Genomic DNA, 19689 nt, shown 5'->3' with positions numbered 1-19689 from the left:
CTGTCCCACGACAATGGAAGACAGGGCCTGTTCCTCATGCAGTTAACACGGAAGGCTGTCAGTTGTTTGAGTTCTTGCCAGTCCTTACAGGTGCCTCGTGTTTAATTTGCATTTCCTTGAGTCTAAATAAGATTGAGAATCTGTTTATTGGCCACGTGGGTTTCTTTTGAGACGTGCCTGTGCACTCTCAACATTTTCCCAGAGTCGAGGTACTCGCCCTGTGTCTTGCACTGTGGCTCTGCGCACCGCCCTCTGATGAACTCTTCATGACTTCTTTGTCTGGAGGGTCTTCAGTTTTTCTGTCACGACATCTGTTCGTCTTTCCCTGTGTAACTTCGTTGGTATTTCAGCTTTGGTTCCCCGCGAAGGAGACCCTGGAGAATTGGAATACAAGCCGTTTCTGTAGTGTTAGGAACGCGGGGAGAGGTGGGAGTCAGCCTGGGAGGGAAGGGCTGTCCACAGAGGACACCTCCTGGCCAGTGCCCAGCAGGCGAGAGTCTCAGGGGACCCGCCGGGGACGCGTCCCCCCGAGCTGTTAGCCCGTGGTGAGGCGGCCGTCGGAAGGTGTCCCAGCTATTTGTTCCTGCCTGAAGGGCGCAAAACCACCTCCACCACCCGTCAGGGGCCGAGGGCCGGGCCATGCGATCTCTGCACAGGGTCTCTGCCACGGTCAGACGGCAGCGGGGGAGGGCAGGACCCCCTGTACAAAGGCCCTGGCTTGGGGAGTCCCGCAGGCTGCCCCTGGTCCACACTCAGAGGGGTGGGAACCAGACGCCTGCGGGAGGAGTGTCCGCGGGTCTGTGCGGTGAGCTCGCTGCAGGGGGCGTCCGCCGCACCCGCCTGTAACAGTCACGAGGAGGAGTGCCGGCTGCGGGGGGCTGACCCGGACGAGGCGCCGGTGGCCCCTGTGCAGGGCTTGGCCTGACATGTCCCCACCCTCAGGTAGAAAACCCTCACGCATATTTTCTTCCAGTTCCTGTTCACACTTTTAAGGTTTTGAGGTTCTGTTTGTTTTAAATAGCTGATGAAAGTAAGGGTCAAACACTTGTTCTAATGGTTAGCCAGTTGTGTTAATATGATTTTAAAATAATTTCCCCAGCAGTTGTCAAGTTTTTAAAAAAGTTTCAGGACCTCGTTATACCTTTAAAAATTATTATAAGCAAGAGCTTTTGTTTATATGGCCAATAATTATGGATTTTTACTGCATTCAAGATTAGAGCTGAAACATTTAAAAAAAATAGTTCATTTAGAAATAACATAGGACATGTTAGCATGTAACTCTGATTTTCTAAATCCAAAAAACCTAGATGAGTGGCACTGTTTTACATATTCGCAGATTCCTCCAGTGTCAGACTTAAGGAAATAGCTGGGTTATTCTCTGCTTCTGCACTGATTGTCCTCAGATCAGCCTCTCGGGAAAGCCTGGCGGTGCAGAGGGGAGGAGGCAGATGGTGGTTCAGGGCTGCAGATGGTGCTGACCTGTGAGGACTCGGGACACTGCTCGTCTCGTCTTTCCCTGGTGGTGTCAGAGCCGGCTCGAGCTGAAGGCGCGTGTGTCCTCCCGATCCCCTGGGTTTGTGCTGAGGGAGGCGGTAGGGGCTGGACCGAGGACGCGCAGCACCTGTGTGGGGCGTTTCCTCAGAGCCTGGGGGGCGCGGGAGGAGAGGAAGCGGGAGCCTGGCCGGTGAGCCGGTGCGGGCCTGCGGTCTCAGATCCCCTCTGTGCGGGTCAACCACAGACGATCCAAACTGGAATACGTTCAAGGGCAGTGAAAAATTTTAATTATTAAATAAAAGCTTTATCAAACAATACAATTAAAATAATTGTAGAATGCACCCCACATGGTAAGTGACCCAGAAAGTCCGCTGCCGCAAGACAGTTGAGGCAGGTCTTCGTTGACTCTGGACAGGCGAGGGTGGGCCTTGGGCCCCCTGTCCACGGCGCCCTGCTCGCCCGCCTGCAGCGTGGAGGCAGCGCAGACGGCTGGTGTGAGTGGCGGGGAACCTCAGTGAGGGCTCTGTAGCCAGAGTGTGTTCTAGAGTCTTCTCTTGGAACTGAGTAGAGCCCAGGAAGTTCTTTTTTGAGAATGTTGGTGTCCTGCAAGTAAGTAGCTTCTCCCTGTGGCCCTGAATGTGGGAGGGTCAGCACTGAATGTGTGGAGGGTGCACATATTAAGAGGTGTGCCTTACCCCCCACCCCACCCCCCCCGAACTCTATAAACCTGAGGCTCTGTCTCCACCAGCTGCTTCTCAGTGACTTGCAGGACGGTTATTGTCTCCGTGGACAAGCTGGCTGTGCTCAGCTGGCCCGGGGAGAGCCCAACTAGCCATTCGTTTCTAGTTACAGTAGCCCCTGAACAGTGCAGGGATTGGGGTCCCAAGTGCACCTTAGGACTCCTCCCAAAACGTCTAACAGCCTGCTGTTGACTGGAATCCTTACCGATAACAACCATTGATTAACACATTTTGTATATTGTATGTATGCTCAGTCATACATATAATACATATATACATACAAGTTTCTCAGTCATGTCTGACTCTTCGCGACCCTCTGGACTGTAGCCCGCCAGGCTCCTCTGTCCACAGGATTCTCTAGGGAAGAACACTGGAGTGGGTTGCCATTTCCTCCTCCAGGGGATCTTCCTGATCCAGAGATTGAACCCACGTCCCTTACATTTTCCAGCATTGACAGGGGAGTTCTTAACCACTAGCGCCTGGGAAGCCTATTGTATATATACCTACATTTGTTTTATGCCTTCATGACATACCTGTTTCTTAATTTTTTTATATTTCTAGGCTATGCAATTAGGCTGTGAGTTTTTTCAGATTGTTAGAGATCCTCCCAAAATTTCTATTGTATCTATTGGAAAATAGATTCCAATGTATCTATTGGAAAAAATCGATGGGTAAGTGGGCCCCCACAGTTGACACTCCTGTGGTTCAGGGGTCGGGAGTCCTCCCTGGAAGAGCAGGTTTATCGATGCTGCTGTAAACGCTGCGCCTGAAAACGCAGGACTCAGCCAGACTCCACGCTGATGCCCTGGCTCTGGCTCCTTAGTGGGAACAGAGGGGTAATGCCTGAGCGCCTGACCTGCCCAGACCATTTCTCTTATTTCTCTGGGAAAAACAAAAAAATTAGAATTGTTCTAAATCAGGCTTGTCTGGTTCCTGCAGCAAAGAGCTATTGTCTGGTCCAGCTTAATCCTGAATTGCTACCTGTTCAACACCGTATAGGAACGTGGCCTCTGAGACACGGGGCGTGCCAATCTTTTAATTCTCTGTAATCCTTCCAATGTTCCCCTCCTGCCCCCCCCAGCCCCGCAACGTGCTTTTTTTAGGCCCTTTGTTTGGGACTAGTTTGTCATTTCACGTGCTCGCTGCCTACCCTCACTCTTTACTCAGTAGTTCGGAGGTTAATGCCCGATTCTGGGCTCAGTTAACTAAAAACTCTCTTTGGACTCAGCCACCCCTGAGGACCATAATTTCTTAGGTCTGCAATTCTTTCAGTATCTGTGCTGGAGTCTCTTTCAAATTGTCTTAAACTAGTTTTCTTTTAAAAATTGTGTCCTTACTAGATGTCTCTCTAATTTTTTTCAATATTGGAATGGGAATTTCCAGAAGGACTGGATTGTTTCTTTTTCCTAAAGCAGTAACGTGTAAGATAAAACTACAGCTGGTGGCTAGTTGGGCAAGATTGAGCTTTTGTGGGGTTTTGTTATTTCATCTAACTTGGAAACATTGTCATATAATCCTGAAGAGTGGTACATATTTAGACCAGCTAATTCAATGTTAATTGCTATCAGGCCTACAAACCTTTACAGTATGTGGGAAATTACTCTCTAGAGACCTAGAGTCTGATGTGAGAGAGGTTGTGCACCCACGTAGCTTGTAGCAGTTTAAGTAATCCACAGATAAGTCTTTTCTGATTGGAAACACGTTTCAGAAATGAGCTCTCCAGCTTCCACAGGCCTCAGGTCAGCCACATGCTTCGTGTAGAGCGTGTCATGAGTGCCTGTGACAGGCTATCTGCCCTCCTGCAGAAGACAGGAGGTTTCTGTCCTCTGCTGGTGCAGCCAGCCTCGGGGGCTTTGTGGGAAGGCCCCTCCCCTGGTGGACGTGGACTGTGTTGTTTTCCATGTATGTCTGTCTGAGTTGGTTCGCCTTCCTGTGTGGGACAGTGTGCCCCCTGCTGGGACTCGCTGTTCCAGAGTGACTGCCTGGGTACACAGACGTGAGCTCCTGCGTGGACCCCGCTCTTCTGGGCAGTCCTTCAGGTGGGCCCTTGGTCTGGAAGCTCCTCCCGAGGGACGGTGCTGAAGGGCACACCATGCAGCCCCGCCGTGTCTGCCCGCGAGGAGCTCAGCCGGGTGCCCTGCGTCTCGACCGTTACTGTTTTCTGCAGGGGCACCAGAACAGCATGGATTTGGGGTCTGTCTTTAAAAAATTCCTCTGGATGTGTTCAGTAGCTGTCACCAAGAAGGTTGCTTTCATTCCCTGGACTGATGTGTATTGGGCAGTGATTGTGGGGGACAAGGAGTCCCTCTGGTCAATTGAGAAAAGATTCCTGCTATTCTCTCATATTCATCTTGACTTTCTTAGCAAAAGAGTATATTAAGAATGGACTTTGAGTCGTATGTTTGTAGGGAACATAGATTTGATTGCAGGTCTCTTCCTGTAAGCACTTTCTCAGTTCTGTGTTTGATTATTGATTTTACAGACTGAACAGAGTTAAGCATCACCAGGGTTGATATTTGTTTTTTACTGCCAAGTACAGGTGGAGAGACCTAGGTAACACAACTGGTCCTTTGAATCTGTTACAGATGATTGGAAAGTGGAGTTGATAAGCGTTGCCATTTGTGTCCTCCACAGCCGCCTTCTCAGACTGATGTGCTCAGACATCGTTTGGGGACTGTGTTAAGATGCAGATTCTAATGCCGTAGGTCTGGGGTGGAGCCTCAGAGTCTGCTTTTCTAACAAACAGCCAGGGGATACTGATGTTGCTTTTGTTCAGGGACCACATTTTGAGTAGCCGGGGTCTATAGAACACTGGGGTGTGTGTAAATCTACATTTTTTGGGCTGGGGGGGGTGCACCTTTTGGGATCTCAATTCTCCAACCAGGAATGGAACCCAGGCCGTGGCAGTGAAAGCAGCAAATCCTAACCACTAGACCGCCAGGGAACTCCTGCAAGTCCAGCATTCAATGGTAACAGCATCTGGATCGCATTTCGCCTGCTTTCTGTGTGCAAGGCACCACGCAGCAGAACAGCGATTGGGGATGGTGGTGGCGTCTGACAGCGCGTGGGGCTGCAGACGGACGTGGTTCTCTTTCCCACTGACGCGCACGCTCCCGTCCCAGCTGCGACGTGCAGAACCCTGCTCAGACGGAGCGTCTCCCAGAGAGAGCTCGGCTCCAAGGCTCCTGTGGTGTGGGCCGCGGGGCCTCTGTGGCGGCAGCCGCACCCAGGACACTGTGTCCGGGACTCGTTGCTCTGTCAGGGAAGAGGAGAAGAGACAGGGACCAGCCCGTCCAGTCTTGGAGTTTCCTGGGGGTGTGGTTGCCCCGGGTCACCGTCCTGTGGGACGACACCGGGATCCGTGGGGACTTCTGGGAAGAACGAGCCGCGTGTCCCAGGCCCCTCCTGACAGCCTGCCCCGTGTCCCCCTCACGCCCGGCTGCCTGGACGCCTGTCTGCTGCACGATGGTTGACTCTCTGTCCCCCTAGCCTCACATCCCTCACTGTTTCCTAGGGTGTGAGACCAGGTAACTAAGTCTTTCAGGATTATGTCTAAAATAGCATCTCAATTAGGGATTTCTGTGTTTGTAAGCAGGGATCATCTCTCCCAATAAAAATTCTAAAAATTGATTGTAATATTTGCCTTGCTTTCAGGATGCTGTTTGTAAGAAAATAGTGATACCTTTTGAAAACTGAAGTGCAATGTTGATTTCTTAACTGTCAAAGTAGAAGAATCTGTAATAAATTAATACTGAGTGTGGGCATGGGTGAGGACCAAGAAAAACATCTTAAAGTGAAAGTAAAATTTTGTTTCATTTGAAATGAAGTTTAAACATTCACATGTGTGGTTTTCTTGGAAAAGTCAATCCAGAGAGCACATCAGATTCTGTAGTAAGGCTGCTCTGATGACAGGTTTTAAAAATTGGTTCTATTCATTTCTTAGGATTACACCTTAAATGACTTGTATTGGTAAGGTCTGCACTGTTCACATTAGGACCGTATGTGTTACACGGAAGTTACGTCAACTGATCGCCTTTGCTGTGTGGCTCCCAGGTCCGCGCTGGTGAGGTGTGGGCCTGTGGCTGCGCTACCCCGCGCTTCGGGAAGGCGGGGGTCCTGCCCGCCCCCGTCTGTGCCCTGATGGATCCGTGTGACCTCAGAAACCACTGCAGAAATGAGAAAGCTGCGTCAAACGGAGAGTTCCTCTCGCTTTTCTGGCAGTGTGTCTGTTGCTGTCTGCGCGCCGGGCTGCAGGGCGCGGGCTCCCACGGTGCAGTGCCTGGGCTCGGGCGCTGTTGGTCCTGGGCGCTGGGGCGCGGGCTCCGTCGTCGTGGCCTCGGGCTTGGTTGCTCCGCAGCATGTGGGGTCTCTGAGTCAGGGATTGAACCTGTGTCTCCTGCACCGACAGCTGGATTCTTTACCACTGAGCCACCAGGGAAGCCCTAAAGCTGTGTTTACTTTGACCAGAAGGGGAAAAAACAGAATTTAGGTCACAGTTCTTTCCTTTGGTCTTGTGTAAGAGTTTATACGAAACAAAAACTATTACACTTTTGTCTTTCCCTGGCCACGTTGCATGGTTTGCAGGGTCTTAGTACCGCAATCAGAGATTGAAGCTGGGCCCTTGGCAGTGAAATCAAGGAGTCCTGACCACTGGACATCCAGGGAGTTACCTTGCGCTTTTATTTTGAAAAGTGTTTGTGTTACAGATAAACCTGAGTTTAACAGAATCTGAAAGGCAGAGTCTCAGCCACTTGCGGAGATTGCAGTCACCAAGTAGGGACGCATGTTGTGGTGGTATTCCTGTCTTCCCTTAATCCCTTAAATTCAACCTCCCATTTCCCAGTTCAGAACTTTCATCCCTTCTAAGGCCTTAGACTGATTTGTATACGTGAATTGGTGTTCAAAACTGGGGTTACATTTCTTATTGTGCAACCGAAACTGTCTTCTGTTACAGGGAGGGGACGGGAGGCTGGTGAAGGCGTGTGCTGTCCTGAGGAGGTAAACCAGTCAGTCATTTTATGGAGGAAGGGAGTGGGTGGGGCATTCGGGGACACTTCCCCTGAACAGTCTCACTTTCTGAGAGCTGGAAGCGTCCGCCCTCAAATTTTGCCATGGGTCTGTCTACTCACCGCCTTCTAGACCAGTAGGATCCTTTTTCTAGAAAGTGAGAGTTAGAAAGAGGGAAAAAGGCAAAAAGTATTACAGGCCCCTTACCATAGTTTTTGCTCTGTGATCAAGAAAATGCACATGATAGAAAGCTGTGACTTCACTCAGTAACAGGCAGTGTTGCTTGGTCTTCCCAGCAGATTCTCAGACGCTTCACAGTAATTCCCAAGCCCCTGGTTGAGGACCCACAGGTTAGGCATCTATGCTGTTGAGTCTTTTCCAAAGCTCCTGTTTATGCTTCGTGATTTCAACTACTTTTGATACTACCTCACTTAGACTGTTTTTCATATAACCCACCTTCATTCTCCCATTTTCTTAGTATAGAGACAAAGTTAATTAAACAGTTGCTCTTCCCATATACGTCCAGCTTATGTTACATACTTGAAACTCTGTAAGATATTGATTAGGCTACACCAGTCTTAGTTGCAGCATGTGGGATCTAGTTCCCTGACCAGGGATCGAACCCAGGTCCCCTGAGTTGAACGAATGGAGTCTTAACCACTGGACCACCAGGGAAGCCCTCAAACTCTGTCTCTCCATACATTTTTCTGAACTGTCAGAAGAGTTTACACCCAAACCGAAAGCTGCTTACAAACAGGCAGCAGTCTGTATCACAGGTGACAAGCTGTGAACTGTTGATGCTTACGTTCTGGATGGTTGTCGTCCTCCTAGTGACCTGTACCGGGGGTCCCAGATGGAAAGCACCTGCTCTGAGGTCACCAGAAGAGCTCTTTAAATATGTAGAGTCTTGGTTCCCCTTCTGGATGGGCTAAGCTCAACAGTAGCCCTGGCATGAAGGTCAGGAATCTGTCATTTTTAAAGTTCTGCAGATGATTGTGGTGATGAAATTTACAAGCCACCAATTTTCTTTCCAGTCATAAAATCTGGTAGTGGCATGTTGTTAGACCACTGTGCTTCTATCTTTTTTCTCTATTAAGGTCCCAGCAGGATTGGGCCTTTGCCAGCATATTCCCACCAGCGTGGGACTAACTGACTTTATCGTTATTTTTTTCTCGGTCTCTTAGCATCACTAAGCTGACTGTGAGGAAAACAGTATGGCTCCTTATGCACCTGGAGAAGGACATTCCCACTCCAGGATTCTTGCCTGGGAAACCCCTCGGACAGAGGAGCCTGGGGGCTGCAGCCCACGGGCCACAGGGGCGGGTAGGCTGAGCGAGCGGCTGGCGCGGCAGTGCTTTGGACGGCCTTGCTTCTGCTCATGCCTCTCATCTGTGAGAAGGGGTTTACAGTGAAGGCCACCTTTCGCCTTCACGTCTTAGATATTGTGAACTTGATAAGAGAGGGTGGTTTGTCTTCTTAGCTGCTGCCTCTGTGTCAGTGTCCTCTCCATCTGCTTAGACAGGGGTCATCACTGCGCCAGCCAGGATCTGTAGACTTTCTGCAAACCTGTAGGCAGGCGGCCAACTTAAGACGCCTGAGGACCAGTGCTCATCTCAGGATATGGAGCAGCGGTCAGTCGTAGCCCTTCCCGCGGAGGGGTTACCACGTGTCTCCAGAGAGCGCGCCGGCCAAGGGCACTCCTTGCATCCCAGCTTGTGATGGCTGTGGTCAGACATCTTGCAGAATCGGAAGTCATCTTTTCTTTTTTTAAACTCAAAGATGGTGTCTGCATATATGTGTGACTTAATCTTAGAGATGGTGTTAACTAAACAGTCTATTTTTCCATGCGTGTCCAGTGTAAAACAGGTTTTTAATAGTTCTTGGGACTGTCCACCACAGGGAAGCACGATGGGGCCATCCTGTGTGCGCCAGTGGTCCTCCTCAGGCCGTTAGTAACGGAGGTGACCGCTGCCGTTGAAGGAGCGATCGCTGTGGGCCTGTTGCTCTGCAGAGGTAGTCAGCAGCACCGCCTTCCCGGGAGTGCTGAGTTCTCGGAATGTTGCCGTGAGGTGGGGAGTCTAAGCTGGTAACTTGCTCAAGGTCACCCAGCTCATAAGTGCCCAGTTCAGGGTCTGGACTCTCTGCCGCTTGACCAGGTGGGCCCTGACCCTCCCCACGGCGCCCTGTCCTTGGTCCCGGTTTGCTCCTTTCTTTAAGGCCGCACCGTGCTTTCTTCCCCAGCTTCTTTCTTTTCTTTCACAAGCGTGTTTCCCTAGCCTCTGTTACTCCTGTTTCTTCTCCAAACTCCAGTTCAGTCTCTCAGTCGTGTGCAACTCTTTGCGACCCCATGGACTGCAGCACGCCAGGCCTCCCTGTCCATCACCAGCTCCTGGAGTCTACCCAAACCCATGTCCATCAAGTCGGTGATGCCATCCAACCATCTCATCCTCTGTCGTCCCCTTCTCCTCCTGCCCTCAATCCCTCCCAGCATCAGGGTCTTTTCAAATGAGTCAGCTCTTCACATCAGGTGGCCAAAGTATTGGAGTTTCAGCTTCAACATCAGTCCTTCCAATGAACACCCAGGACTGATCTCCTTTAGGTTGGATCTCCTTGCAGTCCAAGGGACTCTCAAGAGTCTTCTCCAACACCACAGTTCAAAAGCATCAGTTCTTCGGTGCTCAGCCTTCTTTATAGTCCAACTCTGACATCCATACATGACCACTGGAAAAACCATAGCCTTGACGAGATGGACTTTTGTTGGCAAAGTAATGTCTCTGCTTTTTAAGATGCTGTCTATGTTGGTCATAACTTTCCTTCCAAGGAGTAAGCGTCTTTTAATTCCATGGCTGCAATCACCATCTGCAGTGATTTTGGAGCCCAGAAAAATAAAGCCAGCCACTGTTTCCACTGTTTCCCCATCTATTTGCCATGAAGTGATGGGACCGGATGCCATGATCTTAGTTTTCTGAATGTTGACCTTTAAGCCAACTTTTTCACTCTGCTCTTTCACTTTCATCAAGAGGCTTTTTAGTTCTTCACTTTCTGCCATAAGGTTGCTGTCATCTGCATATCTGAGGTTATTGATATTTCTTCTGGCAGTCTTGATTCCAGCTTGTGCTTCCTCCAGCCCAGCGTTTCTCATGATGTACTCTGCATAGAAGTTAAATAAGCAGGGTGACAATATACAGACTTGACGTGCTCCTTTTCCTATTTGGAACCAGTCTGGTGTTCCATGTCCAGTTCTAACTGTTGCTTCCTGACCTGCATACAGGTTTCTCAAGAGACAGGTAAGGTGGTCTGCTGTTCCCATCTCTTTCAGAATTTTACACAGTTTATTGTGATCCACACAGTCAAAAGCTTTGGCATAGTCAATAAAGCAGAAATAGATGTTTTTCTGGAACTCTCTTGCTTTTTCTATGATCCAGCGGATGTTGGCAATTTGATCTCTGGTTCCTCTGCCTTTTCTAAAACCAGCTTGAACATCTGGAAGCTCACGGTTCATGTATTGCTGAAGCCTGGGTTGGAGAATTTTGAGCATTACTTTACTAGCGTGTGAGATGAGTGCAATTGTGCGGTAGTCTGAGCATTCCTTGGCATTGCCTTTCTTTGGGATTGGAATGAAAACTGACCTTTTCTAGTCCTGTGGCCACTGAGGAGTTTTCCAAATTTGCTGGCACATTGAGTGCAGCAGTTTCACAGCATCATCTTTCAGGGTTTGAAATAGCTCAACTGGAATTCCGTCACCTCCACTAGCTTTGTTCGTAGTGATGCTTTCTAAGGCCCACTTGACTTCGCATTCCAGGATGTCTGGCTCTAGGTGGGTGATCACACCATCGTGGTTATCTGGGTCGTGAAGATCTTTTTTGTACAGTTCTTCTGTGTATTCTTGCCACCTCTTCTTAATATCTTCTGTTAGGTTCATACCATTTCTGTCCTTTATTGAGCCCATCTTTGCATGAAATGTTCCCTTGGTATCTCTACTTTTCTTGAAGAGATCTCTCGTCTTTCCCATTCTGTTGTTTTCCTCTATTTCTTTGCATTGATCACTGAAGAAGGCTTTCTTATCTCTCCTTGCTCTTCTTTGGAACTCTGCATTCAAATGGGAATATCTTTCCTTTTCTCCTTTGCTTTTCCCTTCTCTTCTTTTCACAGCTATTTGTAAGGCCTCCTCAGACAGCCATTTTGCTTTTTTGCATTCTATTTTCTTGGGGATGGTCTTGATCCCTGTCTCCTATACAATGTCATGTACCTCCATCCATAGTTCATCAGGTACTCTATCAGATTTAGTCCCTTAAATCTATTTCTCACTTCCACTGTATAGTCAGACTCCAGACTGAAAGAAAAAATCTCCAGTGACTTTGGGGAAAGTATGGGGCAACAAGACGGCTTTCACTTTTCCTTTTCTTCTCATCTCCCTTCCTCTTCATCTGTTTCTCTTAAAAGGAATTGAACCCCGCCTCGAACCAGTTAACAGAGGGCAAGATGAAGACAAGCAGTTCTCATCTTGTTCATTATGGGAACCCCCGGCATTCAGCATCTGCCTGGTGTATGAGCTGTCAGCACGTGTGTGAGTGAACGAGTCCAGTTCACACAGAACGTTTGTCTAAAAGAGTTTTGCCTGCTTTGTAGAAAGTCTTTTGTGTGTTGACTGGATCTGCAAGTCTCCAAGTGAAGAACTTTTTTGGTGTTTGGCTAACACACTTTACTGTCCTCAAAGCAGCAGTTAATAGTTAGGTTTGAGACTCTGAAATGAAAACATGCGTGTTAACCCCTCCACAGCGTTGCCCATGTCATCCCTGTGCTGTGGGAAGGTCTTTTACTTCAGGAACCAAACTGACTCCCAAACTCCTCATCTTTTCTAAACACCAGAATGTTACACTTGCTGTTTGGACACCTGTGTTAAGCTTTCGGTTTTTGTTTATTCATGTGCCTGACTAAGAGGTGCCGATCCGACAGGGCCATGGAGAAGGTATCCCGGCGTGACCGCGTGTAACCAGGAGTGCTCTGGTGTGTGGAGGGCTGCTTGTGGAATTGGATTCATGCTGGGACGAAACCGAACGACTTGCAACTGGGTCGTTGTGTCCCCTGCCCGCCCATACATGGTTTATGCTGTTCGGAGAACTGCCATCTGTGGGACTCCTTTCTGTTTAAGATTATGGAGAAACGGGGGGAAGAGCCCCGCATCAGAGGGTCAGAAATGACGCTTTCACCAGAGGTGAGGCGGCTGTGAAGAGCTCTGTGTGCTGAGAGGTGTTGCTTTCTTTTAAGTGCTGCTGCTAGTAGCCAGGACATGGAAGCAACCTAGTTATCCATCAGCAGATGAATGGATAAGAAAGCTGTGGTACATATACACAATGGAGTATTACTCAGCTGTTAAAAAGAATACATTTGAGTCAGTTCTAATGAGATGGATGAAACTGGAGCCCATTATACAGAGTGAAGTAAGCCAGAAAGAAAAACACCAATAAAGTATACTAACGCATATATATGGAATTTAGAAAGATGGTAACGATAACCCTGTATGCAAGACTTTCTGTCACAGATGTATAGAACAGACTTTTAAGACTCTATGGGAGAAGGCGAGGGTGGGATGATCTGAGAGAATAGCATTGAAACATGTATATATATATATTTTTTTAGTTGGAGGCTAATTACTTCACAACATTTCAGTGGGTTTTGTCATGAAACATGTATATTATCAAGTGTGAAACAGATCGCCAGCCCAGGTTGGATGCATGAGACAAGTGCTCAGGGCTGGTGCACTGGGAAGACCCAGAGGGATGGGATGGAGAAGGGGGGTGGGAGGGGGGATCAGGATGGGGAACACATGGATACCCATGGCTGATTCATGTCAGTGTATGGCAAAAACCACTACAGTATTGTAATTAGCCTCCAACTAATATAAATAAATGAAAAAATAAATAAAGTATATCCCACTGAGCACTTAACCAAAAAAAAAAAAGTGTAGTTTGCGTCTCCTACGGTGCCTGGAGGAGAGGGTTTCTGGCTCCTTCCCAGCCGGTTTGGAGGCTTCGCACCCCTCCCCGTGTTCCTGGCCGGAGGCCCGATGGAGGCCTGCACTCGCGGGTCTGGGAGGCGGGCGCCTGTGCTCTGCGGAGAGCGGCCGGCGCTGACGGGGAGGTGGAGGGCGCCCCGCGCTGACGGGAGCGGGCCGAAGCGCCTGCCCTCACGGGGTGCACCGCCGGGCACCCTCTCACCGCGGGTGTGTTGCTCCGCAGCGCTGGTCCCAAAGGCGACAACATCTACGAGTGGAGGTCCACCATCCTCGGGCCCCCGGGCTCCGTGTACGAGGGCGGCGTGTTCTTCCTCGATATCACATTCACACCGGAGTACCCCTTCAAGCCTCCAAAGGTAAGGCGCTCCCCTGACTGACGCTGACGTTCAGATATTCCTATGAGAGATGAATCCGGCTTTTTTAAAACGGGGGTTTTAACCACAAAAAGCAGATCCTGACTAATCTCTAAGTACATATGAACATACGTAAAACACGTCTTTGGGTTGACTGCCTCATCTGGCAAAGACCGTTTCTAAGAAAGTGTCTTTCCATGGGGCTTAAAATCCTGCTATTTATAGTAACACAGCACCCCGTAAGTAATCTCCTATTTTCCACTCATCAGGAAAAGTCTGCGCACAGGAATAGTGCAGGGACTGTTAGCGTGGCCCCGGGCGAGGATGACGTGCAGATTCCTGAAGTGCGAGGCAGCTGGAGACGCTCCTACCGACCAGGCCTCGGGCTCCCCTCCGGGCCTTCAGACTCTCCTCCTGGGGGAGCTGCCCAGTCCCTGCCCGCTGGCAGTCTCGGGGCCTGCTTCAGAGTCGGGCAGGCGCAGTGCTGGGGAGGGGTGCGGGTGCCGCCGCCAGGGCTGGCTGACGGTCCTGTCACATTCAGAAGGTGGTACGGTTACAGGCTAGGTTCGCTCTAGAATGATGCGGTGTGTTTCACGAGTGAAAGTTAAGAGACCAGACTAAACAGCCCAGGCTCTGTGGCTGATGGTGCTTTGTCTGCTGCTGTGGTCCTTACCCGTTCCTGGCTCCACCCCCGGAACCTGTTAAAGGGAATTCAGTGACGTAGTCCGGCAAGACTGCTGCAGGATCTGATGTGAAGGTCAGAAACGAGCAGAAACAAACCGCATCTGCTGATCCATTTTTCAGCCTTTTAGGTGTGTGATAACTGCTAAGCTGTTTGTCTTCATGTACCCACTGCGATGTTTGAATTAGGTGCTGAAGTTAGCTTTGAGACCATGTAGTTCTACCAGCTAACACAAGAGGTCAGCAAATGACTAGCTATCCAAACTCTAAAACGTTAGGAAAATATTTACATTAAAATTGCTAAAGATGAATTCAAGAAACATACAGGGAACTATATACAGCCTCCTGGGATAAACCATAATGGAAAAGAATATTTAAAATATATATATGTGTGTGTGTGTGTGTGTATGTATATATAATTGAGTTACTTTGCTGAAAAGCATATATAAACACAAAATTGTAAATAAACTATAGTTTAAGAGGAAAAAAAGGAAAAATTGAAGTTACCTTGCTTTTTGTTGGCAATTACTTTTTAAATGAGATTGAAAATCCCTGAGATTGTATCCATGAATACTTTCTAATCTCAATTTTATTAAATAGTCTCTTAACACTCACTGGCCTTTTTAAATTAATCGGTTACTTTATTCACTTTTTTTTTTTTTAACCAATGTCTATTTCTTTAAAAGTTTTAATTAGAGCCATTTAATTGAAAAGTTTTTTTAGTAAAAAGTTTCATTGTTTGCTGTTTAAATTTCATTTAATACTACCTTATTTTTTTAGGTTACATTTCGGACAAGAATCTATCACTGTAATATTAACAGTCAAGGAGTTATTTGCTTGGACATTTTGAAAGATAATTGGAGCCCAGCACTAACCATTTCTAAAGTCCTTCTTTCTATCTGTTCACTTCTCACAGACTGTAATCCTGGTAAGCTTACTGGTTGTTTACCTTGTTTTATTCCTCCTCACTTGGGAAATGGTGGTTTTTTCTATTTAAACTAAGATTTTCTAAACTTCTGATTTTATTTTTGTACAAGCTTTCAAAGGAGAAAAAATTGTTTTTCAAAGAAACTTCTAATCAAGGGTTCCGTCTACTGGTTGAAACACGGAGCCGCTTCACCATTAGTTGATGTCTCTAGGAACAAGGTGTTTTAAACCGCAGACTTCCCATCAGATTGCCTTAGGTTTTTACATCTTTAATCATGCCCTCCTTTATTTACTTTTATTCTGCTTTTGCATATTTCCCATGCAGTTCTCTTGTGAGTGTTGGGTCACCGCCCCTGACCTGCCCTCTGCCTGCAGGTCCACTCAGCAGCTGCCCCTGACTGAACAGTGGTTCCCTGCTGTATACTTGGTGATTGCCAGACTGGTGGTTTCTGAACCTTCATTTCCTCTTATTTTTTTCTAGATAAGCCAAATACATATTTAATGACTAAAGATTCGGTCTAGGTTTTACAGGAGCACTGCTTAACTGAAAGTGCAGGCTTTGACCTGGCAGCTCTGGCCCTTTCTGGGTAAACGGTGTAGACAGTTTTATGTTGCGATGGCCTCGATGGCCTCACCGTGTTCAGGGTGAAGACCCTGGTGCCATCGAGCAGAAGAAGGTCCTGTGAACGGAGCTGGCTGTTCCGGGAGTCGGGGCCAGGAGCCTCCCAGACCCTGACACAGAGGAGCAAACCCTCCAGTGGGGGGTGGCTGTGGGGGAAGGAAAGCCTAGAAGGAAAGGTGTCCAGAATGGTGGACTGGCTTGATCACAACCACCTGTCAGCACTCTTCCAGGCTCTCACTGACCTACTGGCTAAGATTAAACGTCCTTTTCCTTTCCTCAAAGTAATGTCCGTTCTTCTCTTCCAGCCGACCCCTTGGTGGGCAGTATTGCCACTCAGTATATGACCAACAGAGCAGAACATGACAGAATGGCCCGACAGTGGACCAAGCGATACGCTACATAAACCGGGCTCTCACAGCGCTTTACATTGTCTGTCTGTCACAGAGAGAGCTGCTTATGGTTTTGAAGGGGTGGGGGAGGGTGGGCGTTGGTAAAGAGTAGGGTATTTCTATAACAGATATTATTCAGTCTTATTTCCTAAGATTTTGTTGTAACTTAAGGTATCTTGCTACAGTAGACAGAATTGGTAATAGCAACTTTTAAAAACTCGTTAGTTCTGCAATATTAGCTGAAATGCAGTACAGAGAAGAATAGACATTTGGGTTCAGTTGCTTGTAGACTGTAAATTTAAAACAGCTTAATTTCGTACAGGTTACACATGGCCATTTATGTAAAGTCCTTCCAAGACTACACACTTTTGTTTTGAAAAATTGGAATTTGTTTTCCCTCTTTGGAAGGGAACATTGATATTTAATAGCTTTTAGAGACTGTTATCTCATATATAAAATGGACACGTGGCTATGACACCAATATAGAAAATGAGTAGTTATGTATTTTATTTTAAATGCCAATCTACTTTATTGTGAAGAGAGAGAGGTTTGAATCAGGACTTTTGAAAACCTGTAGTAAAATACCTTAAGCTGTTAACTGTCAGGCGTGGAGTGGGAGTTGCTCAGTGGATTGGTTCTATGTTGTGGACTACTTACGTCTGCATTTGTTACTGTGCTAATAAACAATATTAAAACAACCACCAACACTGCTGCATTCATTACTTTCTTTTGCCTTTTTTGGTAGTTTTTCTTCTTGCTAGATCTTTACTGTTAAAACAATCTAGAGGTAATGCAGACTAAACACGTTGGTTTCATTTACCCAGCACCAACTGGGCTTGGTATGTTACTCTTAATTTATCCAACAGCCTTGCAGGATAAATACTGAGGTGCCTTAGAAAAGGTTAGATAATCTAAGTCATTTTCTTCCAAAGATAAGAGTTCTGCTACATCTTTTTGAAAGCATTTGCCAATTTGTAGATGCGGTGGTGGAATTAGGTTGGTGCAAAAGTAGCTGCAGTTTTGCAATGTTGAACTTTGCCATTTGATACTGGAATACATTAAATGTGGTTATGTTATTCATCATTTTAATGTGCATGTCTCAATTTACTTTTTTTTTTGCTAATGACTTACTGCTAACAAAATGTTAGACAAAAAATAAAATCAGATAATTCTCTTATTCAATTTCAAAATGGATTGTAAGCAGCAGAGACAACTCGCAACATTAACGACACACTTGGCCCAGGAATTGCTAACAGACAGCGCAGGGGTGGATCAGGAAGTCTTGCAAAGGAGACAAGAGCCATGAAGACAAGGAGCCCAGTGGGCGGCCAGCGGAGGCTGACCACAGCCCACTGAGAGGGTCAGCGAGGCCACTGCTCCACAGCCACACAAGAAATTGCCGAAGAACTCGCTGTCGACCTTTCTGTGGTGATTCGGCACTTGAAACAGACTGGAAAGTTGAAAAAGCTCTGTAAGTGGGTGCCTTATGAGCTGACTGCAAACAGAAACGAACCACTTCTCAATCCTGTGTGACAGGGACGCGCGATGAAAGGTGGATTTCACACAAGTGGCAGCGACCAGCTCAGGGGCTGGGCTGAGAAGACGGTGCAGGGCACCCCCGAGGCCAGACTCGCCCCAGAGAAGCTCCTGGGCGTTGCTCGGTGGGCTCCTGCCGGCCTGACCCACTACAGCTGGCTGAATCCTGGTGAAACCGTTCCATCTGAGAAGTACGCTCAGCAAATCAGTGAGATGCACCGAAAACCGCAATGCCTGCGGCCGGCATTGGTCCCAATTCCCTCGACAACACTCACTGCCCGTAACACAACCGTCGCTTCAAAAGTTGAACAAATTGGCCCACAATCTTGCCTCATCCGCGATATTCATCAGAACTCTTGCCAACCGACTACCACTTCTTCAAGCATCTCAACCACTTTTTGCAGGGAAAACTTTCACAACCATCAGGAGGCAGAAAATGCTTTCCAAGAGTTCATGGAATCCCAAAGCACAGGGTTTTTTTTCCCCATTTATTTTTATTAGTTGGACGAAGCACAGATATTTATGCTACAGGAATAAACAGTTATTTTTTGTTGGGAAAAATGTGTTGATTGTACTGGTTCCTATTTTTACTAATAAAGATGTATTTGAGCCTAGTTACAATGATTTAAAATTCACGGTCCAAAGCCACAGTTACATTGGCACCAACCTAATAACAAGGTATTGAATTCAGTTCCCTGTGCCGTACAATAGGTCCTTGTTGGTTACCTATTTTATATATAGGAGTGTCTATCTGTTCATCCTAAACTTTTAATTTATCCCTCCCCACCTCTGCCCCCTGGTAACCATAGTTTGTTTTCGCAGTCTGTGAGTCCGTTTCTGATTTGTAAGTAAATTCGTTTGTACCATGTTAGGTTCCACATGTCAGTGATACTAGATTGTCTCTGACTTACTTCACTTAGGGTGATAACCGTCTCTAGGTCCTTTTTCCCTTTCTGTGTGGTCTTCGCCGACCTCGCCATTTCAGAAGAGCCTAGACCTGGTGTTTTTTTTGTAGCTTTTCTCTTGATGGGAGTCTGTCTCATGTGGCCTTGTGACTTGATTGAGGTTGTATACCTTTGGCAGGAACACCCTGGGGGTGATGCTGTCCTTCTCAAGGAACCGTGTCAATTTGTCCCCTTACTGACAACATCTACTTTTTGTCATATTTATTTGCTCTGGGTCTTCACTTACGGCATGTGGGAGCTAGTTCCTCTACCAGGGATCAAACCCGGATCCCCTGTATTGGGAGCAGAGTCTTAGCCACTGGGAAGTCCCCTGTTTAATCTAGGGAGACTATAAAGCCCTATTTTATATATATATATATAAATGATTTAAGATAGTCGCTGCCTTCAAAGAGCTCATTGTTTTGTTGGGGTGACAAGTCCCAAATCTCATGGGTTAAACTGTGCTGAGTGGAATGGTTCCTGATTTGGTTAATAAAGATGTGTTTGAGCCTAGTTACAGTGATTTGAAATTCACGGTCTGAAACCGAATTACATTTGCACCAACCTAGTATCGCCACATGAGAAGTGGGCCCTCAAGGAGAGGTAACTACAGCCACGGAGGAGTTGCAGGGTCCAGAGTGGAGGTTCATGTCCCTTCGTGGCGTGTTTAAACATCGTCATGCTGCGCACTAACAGAGCCAAGCTGAGTTCAGCAGAGGAGCAAACTGCAGGATGGTTTTTTGTGGGGTTTGGCCACACTGTGGCGTGAGGGTTCTTAGTTCCCGAACTTGAACCTGTGCCCCCTGCAGGGGGAGCGTGGAGTCTTAACCACTGGACCAGCAGGGAAAGCCCCCCACCCCCATATATTCCTTTTTAAATTCTGTGTCCTATGTTTAGTCACTCAGTCGTGTCTGACTCTTTGTGACCCATGGACTGTATCCTACCAGGCTCCTCTGTCCGTGGGATTCTCCAGGCAAGAA

General features: G+C 47.5%; 1 protein-coding gene across 1 annotated transcript in view; it reads left to right on the top strand.

The window, feature by feature from the left end:
• UBE2E1 (ubiquitin conjugating enzyme E2 E1) overlaps positions 1 to 16934 on the top strand; it is a 66923-nt gene extending 49989 nt beyond the window's left edge. The window contains exons 4-6 of the mRNA XM_043893540.1: positions 13481 to 13613; positions 15072 to 15219; positions 16146 to 16934. Of these exons, the coding sequence (XP_043749475.1) occupies positions 13481 to 13613; positions 15072 to 15219; positions 16146 to 16243 (379 nt within the window). The 3' untranslated portion in view covers positions 16244 to 16934. The remainder of the gene's footprint in view (positions 1 to 13480; positions 13614 to 15071; positions 15220 to 16145) is intronic.
• Positions 16935 to 19689: the final 2755 nt, after the last annotated feature.

This window comes from Cervus elaphus, chromosome 32 (assembly GCF_910594005.1).
Source record: "Cervus elaphus chromosome 32, mCerEla1.1, whole genome shotgun sequence".
Classification (NCBI taxonomy): Eukaryota; Metazoa; Chordata; class Mammalia; order Artiodactyla; family Cervidae; genus Cervus; species Cervus elaphus.
Note: the sequence above shows the minus strand (reverse complement) of the source record. Positions and strands in the feature narration are given on the sequence as shown.